Genomic DNA, 12,361 nt, shown 5'->3' with positions numbered 1-12,361 from the left:
CGGTGTACTACAGTGAAATTACAGTACATTAGGTAACACTTTACTTGACAGGGTGTATAATCATGACATGACACATCATCAATGTGAATGAGATTTTATGCATGCTTATGACAACAGTGTCATTCTTTGCTTATGTCATTTTAAATGCAATGATGAGATTGTTTGTTATGACAACTTGACATAAATACATCACAAGCTGTTTCTGTCTGTTAGGACAACCTGAAGTAACCAAAACAATAACACTTGTCATAAACATGATCGTCTTGATGCATTATAACTGTCATGAATATTTTTCTGAACACGTTTTCACTGTATTTGTCATTAAAAAGTCTCATTAAGAGTGTCGTCACTCTGTCAGATCAATATTAATATGTATTGACATTTTAATGATCAATTCAGCTTGTACCGCTGTAGTTGAGGTCAAAAATAAATATTAAGGATGCTCTTATAAAATTCATGACATTAATAACGGCTTCGTGTCATTCATGTTTATGACAGATTTATGACAAGTGTTGTTGTCTTGGTAACGTCAAATTTTCATGACAAAGACTTTGTCATCTTTGCATTTATAATGACATAACAGAGCGAATGACACTCAATAGCAGTTGTTATAAGCAAGCATCAAATCCCAGTCGCCTTTATCATGTCACGATTATAAAGGTTTAACGACAGTCTTATTAACACCCCTTCAAGTAAATTGTTACCAAATGTTCATGTACTGTAAAACACTCAATAACAGTTATTATGACCATGCATAAAATCTCCTTCACCTTCAGGACATGTGTGATTATGAAGGTTTAACGACAGTCTTATGAACACCTCCTCAAGTAAATTGTTACTAACCGTTTACCTCATTTTACCGCATTCTTGCATTTGGTGCATGCATTTCTGCTCATTTTTACAGTTTTACGCATTATTATAGAGTGCTGCAAAATATTAGTCTAATTTAACAGCAATAATGTAAGTTAAATCAGTGTTTCTCATCCACGCTCCTGGAGGACCACCAGCACTGCATGTCTGCTTTGTCTGTCACACCCATTACAGATCTTCCAGTCTCTGAGCTGATGCTCTGAGTCAGGTGTGCCACATTTGGCAGGTCGGGTCAGAATTTGGCGTCGACAACATGAAAGCATGGATCCATCCTGCCTTGTGTCAGCGGTTCAGGCTGGTGGTGGTGTACCTAATAAAGTGGCCGGTGAGTGTGTAATAAGTGGCATAAAATAGCCATAAAATGACGATAATATCTTTATCGCGATATATTTTGGTGCAATATATCCTACATCAAACAATAGATACCGTGACAGGCCTAATATATGCTGTCCTCCATGCAAAAACCACCTTAACTCTTTCTGATTTTGACTGTGATGTAAAAAAGCATTGCTTTGGAGCAATAATGCCTGTCAAAAGAGCTGTCAATAAAGTCGAACTGAATAATTCTGAACTGTATAATCTTTTCAGAGACTGACATGATGTGAATCATTTGCAAGGAGACAAAATTAGCCATAATAACAGCCTGAAAATCCCACAGAGACACACACGGACAAATGCAACGACAGCTCAGATCAACCACACACACTATCAGCATGTGCGTACAGACAGCAGGTGTGTGTGTGTGTGTGTCACAGTTGTTATTTAACACTTGTTTGTGTCATCACTCAATGTGTGGAGGCTGAGAGCAGTCTATCTGTGTGTGTGTGTGTGTGTGTGTGTGTGCGCAAGTGTGTGCGTTACCTGTGAGCGTCAGCAGCAGCACGCACACACAGATGAGGACACACACACACGGCAGCAGGATGAAGAGCAGCAGTCGCAGATGTTTCCCGCAGCGCTGAGTGTGTGTGAACGCTTCACCCATCATCAGCTCATCCGATACACACCTGAGAATACACACACACACACACACATAGAGAGTTGATCAGCGGCAGCAGACAGAACTCGAGCGCTATTCTGAACATCCATCAAAGCTGAAGCTATTATTAACGTTAACCGACAGTCACACGGTACAATAATCAACAGAAATGGACAGAAACGACATGTTGTGAAAAATACGGTGAAGTTTTACCTCCGGTTAACGGCAGCAGATCACGGAGGATCCGGACCATCAGACACGGCGAGCAGACGCGCTCCCGCGGGCTATTTTTACACAGGTATTTCACTTCAGAGTTTCCAGCTTGTGCAGGAGAATCTGACACACACACACACATTCACACACACACGGTGTTATTTATAGTAGCGGAAAGAAACTGAATGCGCGCAGTTCAACTCTGAAACACACACACACACACACACACACACACACACACACACACACACACCGCACTGATTTGAGTACTTACCTAAAGTTCACAGCAGCAGATTCCATCACAAGTGGATCTAAATCTATTCTATGTTAGCTATTTATGGGTCTGTTGTATGTTATTCTGCTTATTACTCTTATATTTAGAGTTTGTTTTACTCGTACGTGTCGGATTTCTGAATACGAGTGTCTGCGCGCAACCCGCGCCACACTGACGAGCGAGTCGAGCGCGCGCACATTTATATCTTCACCAGAGAGAGAGAGAGAGAGAGAGAGAGAGAGAGAGAGAGAGAGAGAGAGAGAGAGTCGAATAATTGATAGCCACCCTGTATATTTTCCCAATTTCTGTTTGACGGATATATATTCACATTTCTTAACACAATAGTTTTAATACCTCATTTCTAATAACTGATGATGATGATGACAGCACATAATATTAGACTAGATATTCTTCAAGACACTAGTATTCAGCTTATAGTGACATTTAAAGGCTTAACTAGGGTAATTAGGGTAAAGTTAGGGTAATTAGGCAAGTCATTGTATAACAGTGGTTTGTTCTGGAGACAAGGCAAAACTAATGTAGCTTAAGGGGGCTAATAATATTGACCCTAAAATGGCTTTAAAACGATTTTAAACTGCTATTATTCTAGCCAGAATAAAACAAATAAGACTTTCTCCAGAAGAACAAATATTAGAGGAAATATTGTGAAAAATTAATTTAAAACATTGTTAAACATCATTTGGGAAATACTTGAAAAAGAAAACGAGGGAATAATTCTGACTTCAACAGTACAGTTTGTGTGTGTTGTGAGAGAGAGTGTGTGAGTGAGTGAAAGTGTGTGTGCATGTTTGTGTGTGAGTGAGTGTGCATGTAAGAAAGAAAGAGTGTGGAGAGAGTATATGTGAGAGAGTTTGTATGTGTGTGTGTGTGTGATAGAGAGATTGCATGTGTGGGAAAAAGAGTGTGTGTATAGTAAGATAGATAGATAGATAGATAGATAGATAGATAGATAGATAGATAGATAGATAGATAGATAGATAGATAGATAGATAGATAGATAGATAGATAGATAGATAGATAGATAGATAGATAGATAGATAGATAGATAGATAGATAGATAGATAGATAGATAGATAGATAGATAGATAGATAGATAGATAGATAGATAGACAGATAGACAGAAAGACAGACCCTTTTTACCTTCAGAACTGCCTAAATCCTTTCTGGCATGGATTAAACAAGCTACTGGAGATATTCCTAAGAGATTTTGTCAGCTGCACATCCATGATGCCAATCTGCCGTTCCACCACATCACAAAGCTGCTCTATTGGATTGAGCTCTGGTGACTGGACTGTGGAGGCCATTTGAGTACAGTGAACTCATCGTCATGTTCAAGAAACCAGTCTGAGATGATTGAGCTTTATGACATGCTGCGTTATCCTGCTGGAAGTAGCCATCAGAAGATGGAGACACTGTGCTCATAAAGGGATGGACATGGTCAGAACAATACTCAGGTAGGCTGTGGCGTTGATGCTTAACTGGTACTAATGAACCCAAAGTGTGGCAAGAAAATCTCCCCCACACCATTACACCACCACCACCAGCCTGAACCGCTGACACAAGGCAGGATGATCCATGCTTTCATGCTGTTGAGGCCAAATTCTGACCCGAGCATCCGAATGTGTCAGCAGAAATGGAGACTCATCAGAGCAGCAACGTTTCTCCAATCTTCTATTGTCCAGTTTTGGTGAGTCTGTGTGAATTGTAGCCTCAGTTTCCTGTTCTTAGCTGACAGGAGCGGCACCCGGTGTGCTCTTCTGCTGCTGTAGCCCATCCGCCTCAAGGTTGGCCGTGTTGTGTGTTCAGAGATGCTCTTCTGCAGAGCTCGGTTGTAACGAGTGCTTATTTGAGTTACTGTTGCCTTTCTATCAGCTGGGACCAGTCTGGCCATTCTCCTCTGGCATCGACAAGGCATTTGCGCCCACAGAACTGCCGCTCACTGGATATTTCCTCTTTGTCGGAGCATTCTCTGTAAACCCTAGAGATGGTTGTGCGTGAAAATCCCAGAAGATCAGCAGTTTCTGAAATACTCAGAGCAGCCCGTCTGGCAGCAACAACCATGCCACATTCGGAGTCTCTTAAATCCCCTTTCTTCCCCATTCTGATGCTCGCTTTGAACTGCAGCAGATCGTCTTGACCATGTCTACATGCCTAAATGCACTGAGCTGCTGCCACGTGATTGGCTGATTAGAAATTTGCGTTAACAAGCAGTAGGAGAGGTGTACCTAATAAAGTGGCCGGTGAGTTTTCATTTGTATGTAATGTGCAATGCTTTGGTAATCCTTCACAAGCCGTATACATTAAAACGCATTTGAATTGAAAAAGAGAAAGACTGTTTGTTTGTTTGTTTGTTTGTTTGTGTGTGTGTGTGTGAGAGAAAGTGTGTGTGAATTTAAAGAATTGTGTGTGAGTGAGAAGAGAGATAGCGAGTGTGTGTTTGAGAAATGTATATGTGTGTGCAATTGTGTGTGTGTTAGATATCAAGAGTATGTAAGTGTATGTGAGATAGGTGTGTATTTATGTATGTATGCGAGTATGTTTGAGAGTTGTATGTGTGTGTGTGTGTGTGTGTGTGTGTGTGTGTGTGTGTGTGTGAGAGAGAGAGCTATGTGTGTGAGAGTGACAGAAATAGCAAGTGTGCATGCGAGAGCATGAATGTTTATGAAAAGTGTGTGTGTGTGTGTGTGTTTTTCTTGTTTGTGTGTCGTTTGTGTGTGTGGGGGGGTGTATTAGAGAGTTTTTTCTTGTTCACATGTGTGTGTGTGTGTGTGTGTGAGAGAGAGTTAGAGAAAGTGTGTGTGAATTTAAAGAATTGTGTGTAAGTGAGAAGAGAGATAGCGAGAGTGTGTGATTCAGGGTTGTATATGTGTGTGTGTGTTAGATATTAGGAGCATGTAAGTGTATGTGCGATAGTTGTGTGTGTATGTATGTATGCGAGTACGTTTGAGAGTTGTATATGTGTGTGTGTGTGAGAGAGTGACAGAAATAGCAAGTGTGCATGTGAGAGTATAAATGTTTATGAAAAGTGTGTGTGTGTGTGTGTGTTTTTCTTGTTTGTGTGCGTTTATGTGTCGTTTGTGTGAGTGTGTGGGGGGGTGGATTGGGGAGTATTTTCTTGTTCGTGTGTGTGTGTGTGTGTGTGTGAGAGAGAGAGAGAAAGTGTGTGTGAATTTAATGAATTGTGTGTGAGTGTGAAGATAGTGAGAGTGTGTGTTTGAGAGTTGTATATGTGTGTGTGTGTGTGTGTGTTAGATATTAAGAGCATGTAAGTGTATGTGCGATAGCTGTGTGTGTATGTATGTATGCGAGTACGTTTGAGAGTTGTATGTGTGTATGTGTGTGTGTGTGTGTGTGTGTGAGAGTGACAGAAATAGCAAGTGTGCATGTGAGAGTATGAATGTTTATGAAAAGTGTGTGTGTGTGTGTGTTTTTCTTGTTTGTGTGTGTTTATGTGTCGTTTGTGTGAGTGTGTGGGGGGGTGGATTGGGGAGTATTTTCTTGTTCGTGTGTGTGTGTGTGTGTGAGAGAGAGAGAAAGTGTGTGTGAATTTAATGAATTGTGTGTGAGTGTGAAGATAGTGAGAGTGTGTGTTTGAGAGTTGTATATGTGTGTGTGTGTTAGATATTAAGAGCATGTAAGTGTATGTGCGATAGTTGTGTGTGTATGTATGTATGCGAGTACGTTTGAGAGTTGTGTGTGTGTGTGTGTGTGTGTGTGAGAGAGTGACAGAAATAGCAAGTGTGCATGTGAGAGTATAAATGTTTATGAAAAGTGTGTGTGTGTGTGTGTGTGTGTGTGTGTGTGTGTGTGTTTTTCTTGTTTGTGTGTGTTTATGTGTCGTTTGTGTGAGTGTGTGGGGGGGTGGATTGGGGAGTATTTTCTTGTTCGTGTGTGTGTGTGTGAGAGAGAGAGAGAGAGAAAGTGTGTGTGAATTTAATGAATTGTGTGTGAGTGTGAAGATAGTGAGAGCGTGTGTTTGAGAGTTGTATATGTGTGTGTGTTAGATATCAAGAGCATATAAGTGTATGTGAGATAGGTGTGTATTTATGTATGTATGCGAGTACGTTTGAGAGTTGTATGTGTGTGTGTGTGTGAGCTGTGCGTGAGAGTGAAAGAAATAGCAAGAGTGTGCATGTGAGAGTATGAATGTTTATGAAAAGTGTGTGTGTGTGTGTGTGTGTGTGTGTGTGTGTGTGTGTGTGTGTGTGTGTGTGTGTGTGTGTGTGTGTGTGGATTTGGGAGTATGTTCTTGATCATATGTTTAAATAAATGAGATTAGACTTTTCAGAGTTTTATAGTATTAAGTTTAAAGCAGTTCGCCTGAATCCTCACGATGACATCAACAGGTTTGACTTTACTCCTCAAACTAACCTCCACAGCACACCAGTATCTAGACTTTCACACGTTTAACAGGACGTCACACAGTGAAATATACTAACTCAGGAGCAGCAGATCTCCTCAGTGTTTTAAAAAGGATCATGATCTTCAGTCTTATAATAACATTAGTGCTGTAGTGTAAACACTCGCGAGGTCAAACACACTCAGAGGAGCAGCTGCTGTCCCCTACTGACCCAACATCTGACCCTTACTGCATTTAAAGGCTGCAGCGTGGAATCAAAATGCACCATGTTTATTTTCCTGGCGCGCATCATTCGTTTTAAGGTGAACAAAAAAGCTGATATGTTCATCTTTAAGTGTGCAGTGTGTGAGTTTAAAGCAGGGGTCACCAATCCTGGTCCAGGAGGGCCGGTGTCCCTGCAGTGTTTGGCTCCAACCTTGCCTCAACACACCTGCCTGGATGTTTCAAGTATACCAAGTAAGACCTTGATTAGCTTGTTCAGGTGTGTTTGATTAGGGTTGGAGCTAAAATCTGCAGGACACCGGCCCTCAAGGAACAAGTTTGGTGACCACTGGTTTAAAGTATTAAAACACCGTCATATGTGTGCAGATATTTCAGAAACATGCTCAGTGAACATTCTTGTTTATCTGAAAAACAATGCTGGAGTCAGATATTCTGCTTTGAACATGTGCATTATGGATATGGATATTATTAAAGGGAGTAAGCCGACAAGAAAATGAAAGAATTATTGAAATTTTAAAATTCATATTATTTTCTAGCCTACACATAAACACCACTGCCTTCATGCCTTCTTCATCTCTTTGTATAATGTTAATATTATAAGCAGTATTATTTCATATATCCATATTTATATTTGTTTTTCAGGGTCTCTGCAGATATCATAATGTCAAATTTAAGACCTTTTAAGACCTTTTTAAGACCATTAAGTATTAAATTTAAGACCTATATCGCAATATCAAAAACACGCGAGAGAAAATGTAAAATGTAAAATGCTTGTAGTTTCTGCCAACTCGACTCTACACCATAACTTTTCAATCCAGATGGACGGGGCAACCATTACTGCATCCAAAATGGTGAAAAGCCTTGGAGTAACGATTGATGACCAACTAAACTTCTCTGAGCACATCTCTAGAACTGCTCGATCGTGCAGATTCACACTCTATAACATCAGAAAGATCCGAACCTTCCTATCTGAACATGCAGCTCAACTCCTTGTTCAAGCTCTTGTTCTCTCCAAACTGGATTACTGTAACTCTCTACTAGCCGGGCTTCCAGCTAACTCTATCAAGCCTCTTCAACTGCTCCAGAATGCAGCAGCACGAGTGGTCTTCAATGAACCTAAACGAGCACATGTCACTCCGCTGCTCACCCGTTTGCACTGGCTGCCAGTTGCTGCTCGCATCAAATTCAAAGCTCTGATGTTTGCCTAAAAAGTGACTTCTGGCTTTGCTCCTTCTTATCTGCGCTCACTTCTGCAGATCTATGTGCCCTCCAGAAACTTGCGTTCTGTGAATGAACGTCGCCTCGTGGTTCCATCCCAAAGAGGGAAGAAATCACTTTCGCGAACGCTCACGCTCAATCTGCCCAGATGGTGGAATGAACTCCCTAACTGCATCAGAACAGCAGAGTCACTCGCTACTTTCAAGAAACGACTAAAAACTCAACTATTTAGTCTCCACTACACTTCCTAATCTGTAATTGCCTATTTGAATATCACACTAACTGTACAAAAAAAAAAAAAAACTAATACTACTAATACTTCCCTTCTTAGACTTTACAGACCTGAAACTTGCCTACAGCACTTATTCATTGTTGCTCTTGGTTGTGTAAATTGCTTCCTTGTCCTCATTTGTAAGTCACTTTGGATAAAAGCGTCTGCTAAATGACTAAATGTAAATGTAAAAGCACAAAATTAGGGGTAAAATAAAGTTATTTAAATTTCGCTCTCTCGTATTACAGCGCTCCCTACTTATAAAACTGCGCTTGCGACATTTGTCAGTGAAATAACGGCATACTCTGCCAGTCGAAATCATGTCGCGCGCATTCAAAGCGAACTTCCGCAAACACATCGATGACGCACTGAGTTTAATAACAGAAAGCTGATTGGCTATTGCAAGTTGACTTTTTTGTAGTTGTAATACCGCAAATTACAATTGGACTTGTGAAATAAAGAACTACAACAGCCCAAAAACCAAGCAACAACAACAAAAAGAATTGAAATGAGCATTAGATGTAGCGTTACGTGGACATCGCAAAAACAAGACCTGTGCAAAAATATTTAAGACATAGAACAGCAAATTAAAGACTTTTTAAAGCCATAAATTTCAATTTTTTAATTTAAGACTTTTTAATACTTTTTAAGACCCCGCGGGGACCCTGTTTTTATTAAAAACAAGCTTAGATTTGTCCACCTGTCAGGTTTTAGACCATATGGGGCACAGCATGTGTTTTAGAATATAAAAAAACAAAACAAAAACAAACAAAGCGGATTTTTCCGTCCTTAAAATAGTAAAAGTGGATTCTGACACGCCATTAATAGCGTGTCACTGTCATTTACACTCAAAAAATTACTTTAGCTGTTTGCCCAAACTGCTTATTTACAGTAAAATGAGCTGAATCAACACAATTCTTGAGGTTTCTGGGGGACAACTTAATCGTTTTAGATTCAATCCACTTATATTTGTTAGGTTAACTTGATTGATTTCTGTTTCGTCGACATAAATGAATTGTGTGGAGCGCTTCATTTTCTACAGTGTATTAAATGTACTTTCATAAAGCCATTGAATGCACTGTAGACTAGAAAGAGTCGCCTTGTGTTCAACCTGAATTTACTGTAACACTTAAGCCTGGTTTATACTTCTGCGTCAGGTGACCGGCGTAACTCACGGCGCAGGCAACGCGCGTGGCTGTGCATTTATACTTCTGCGCGCTGTCTCTGTCGGTCTGCATTAACACTTCCGAAACGCTAGTTGGCAGTGAGGTGTAAATGCTCCTCTGTGTTGAGTTACTTCACTGCTGTATTGCTTTTCCTGGACACTTCCGGGATGTACAAGTGGCTCAAACTCGCTCATTTTGAGGCAGGAACCGGCGGACGTGCAACAACTTTAACTATGAGGTAAACACAAAACAAAACTTTCCATCCGGAGCTCCTTCACGGGACTCCACACTTGTAATAAAAATCGCTCGCGCCATTCGCGCGGCTCTCGCTCCCGCCCAGACTCCTCAGCGCTACCAAGCCGACCAATCACAGAGCTTGCGCTACGCGTCGTTGCGACGTGTAGTTCAGGGCTCAACAATAAGGACTGCTTGATGGCCCGGGGCCAGTGTGAGAGATGCTCGGGACAGTGGACAGAATTGTTACTGGCTCGATCGGGGCAGTGCTGCCTTGTCACTAAATTTTAATAGATGGCAACATGACCACGACATTAAATTATGAGGCTAAAGGAAATGTCTGTTTCTAACTTTGTGGAAACATTTAAATGGGTGCAGCATGACGAAAAAAATGAAGGTGATGTTTTGCTTAGTTTGCAGTCACTTTTAAGGCAGCCACCTTTTGTTTTGCGATCAAATACGTGCACGTTTTCCATACTGCTATATTTTACTGCTAAATATTTTTCAAATATTTAAATTATACAACTACTGACATTATTTTCATTCATTCATTTTCTTTTCGGTTTTGTCCCTTTATTAATCTGGGGTCGCCACAGTGGAATGAACCGCCTGACATTATTTCGTGAAACATTATTTAATATATGTGGCTAACTTTTTTATTTCTTTTATGGGGCCAGTGAAAATTTTGGCAGGGCAAGTAAAAATTTGAACCACTGGTCCAATCGGGCCAGTAGAAAAAATCCTTAGCGTTGAACCCTGTAGTTACATTTTTTGAGAGGTGCACGTCAGTGACGGTGATGGCCACCGCAGCCTACGCCGACGTTTAACGCAGAAGTATAAATCAGCCTTTACACTACTCAACATCATGCTGTGATCTAAAGCCAAACGTTTGAAGAAAATCCTGAAACCCACACTAGCACACCGCGTCATAACAAAAAAAAAAAACACATCGGAATAATTCAGACTGATCCTGTTCATTCATTTTCCTTCAGCTTAGTCTCTATTTATTTCAGGGGTCGCCACAGTGGAATGAACCACCAACTATTCCAGCATATGTTTTATGCAGTGGAATGCCTTTCCAGCTGCAACCCAGTACTGAAAAACACTCGTACACACTCATTCTGACACATACTTATGCACTACGGCCGATTAAGTTTATCAGTTCCCCAATAGCGCATGTCTTTGGACTATACCAACACGGGGAGAACATGCAAACTCCACACAGAAACGCCAACTGACCCAGCCAAAGCTCGAACCAGCGACCTTCTTGCTGTGAGGCCACAGTGATAACCACTGAGCCTGTTCAACTCGATGAATTTAAGCTGACTCGCTCGCCGCTCTCTACACTCTCCAGTATGACCTGAAAATAGTTGCGTTCCAGTTTCTCATGTTTAATTATATTGAAAAGTGCAAAGTATCCGAGATTTTTAAGAACCAATCAGCAACCTCCATTTAAATGACAGCCAATCAGCCTTTTAGTTTATTTTAATTGCCACAAATTAGGTTTGCGATACATCTCAGAGCACAAGTCTTTTATTTTTCAAGTTACATCAACCAAACCTCGATCAAAACCCCCACTGTCTTCAAATAATGCAAATGAAATCATGGCGCTTTAAATCAACCTCACAGTCGTAATTTAAGTTAGGCACGGCAACATCTGTTTTGATGATCAAATGATTAAATATTAACGACTAATTAACTAATATCCATGTAACTAGCATTCTTTCTATCCAAACTATTATTCTTAAAGGGATAGTTCACGCAAATCATCATCCTCAAGTGGTTATAAACCCGAGTTTCTTTCTTTTGTTGAACACAAAAGAAGATATTTTGAAGAATGTTGGAGACTTGTAACCATTGACTTCCACTGTAGAAAGAAAATACTATGGAAGGCAATGGTTACAGGTTTCTAACATTCTTCAAAATATCAGTTACTGTGTTGCTTCATATATATTTATCTCACACACAGACGTGCGCACACACACAGAGACACACAAAGAAATAAACACACAAACACACACAGACATGCAAAGAAATAAATACACACACACACACACACACACACACACACACACACAGACAGGCAGATAAACACCCACTAACAAACAGACACACACTCACAAACTCACACAAAGTCACACATAAAAAAACACACCCAACACAAACAAACAAACAAACAGATAAACATACAAAACAGATAAGCAAACGAACAAGCACACACACACACACACACACAAATGACACACAAACAAATACAAACAACAGACACACACAAACAAAAACACAAAAACAAACACACACCCAAACACACAGACACAAACACACACAAAACAATCATACACACACACAGACACACACACACACAGACACACACACACACACATAACAATCATACACACACAAAAACAGTTAAACAAACTAACACATACAAACACACACACAAACACACAGATACACACACACCCACACACAAAAAACATAACACATCCACACACAAACAAACACAGACAGATAAACAAACACACACACACACACA

At 40.4% G+C, this 12,361-nt stretch overlaps 2 protein-coding genes across 3 annotated transcripts in view; both read right to left on the bottom strand.

The window, feature by feature from the left end:
• The window catches only part of corin (corin, serine peptidase), a 54,131-nt gene extending 51,625 nt beyond the window's left edge, over positions 1-2,506 (bottom strand). For both annotated transcript variants that reach the window (XR_012398826.1, XM_021470053.3), the window contains exons 1-3: positions 2,334-2,506; positions 2,060-2,182; positions 1,732-1,874 (exon numbers count right to left, since the gene is read on the bottom strand). Coding sequence is in view for 1 of the 2 variants with exons in the window: in XM_021470053.3 (XP_021325728.2) it covers positions 1,732-1,855 (124 nt within the window). In the remaining variant the exon portion in view is untranslated. The remainder of the gene's footprint in view (positions 1-1,731; positions 1,875-2,059; positions 2,183-2,333) is intronic.
• Positions 2,507-11,276: 8,770 nt separating this feature from the next.
• Positions 11,277-12,361, bottom strand: part of nfxl1 (nuclear transcription factor, X-box binding-like 1) — a 48,282-nt gene continuing 47,197 nt past the window's right edge. The window contains exon 23 of the mRNA XM_068216961.2: positions 11,277-12,361. This exon is cut by the window's right edge and continues 708 nt beyond it. The gene's annotated coding sequence lies outside the window, so the exon portion shown is untranslated.

The sequence above is a fragment of the Danio rerio genome, chromosome 23 (genome assembly GCF_049306965.1).
Source record: "Danio rerio strain Tuebingen ecotype United States chromosome 23, GRCz12tu, whole genome shotgun sequence".
Taxonomy (NCBI): Eukaryota; Metazoa; Chordata; class Actinopteri; order Cypriniformes; family Danionidae; genus Danio; species Danio rerio.
The sequence above is the reverse complement of the archived record's forward strand: the minus strand, read 5'-3'. Positions and strand labels throughout refer to the sequence as shown.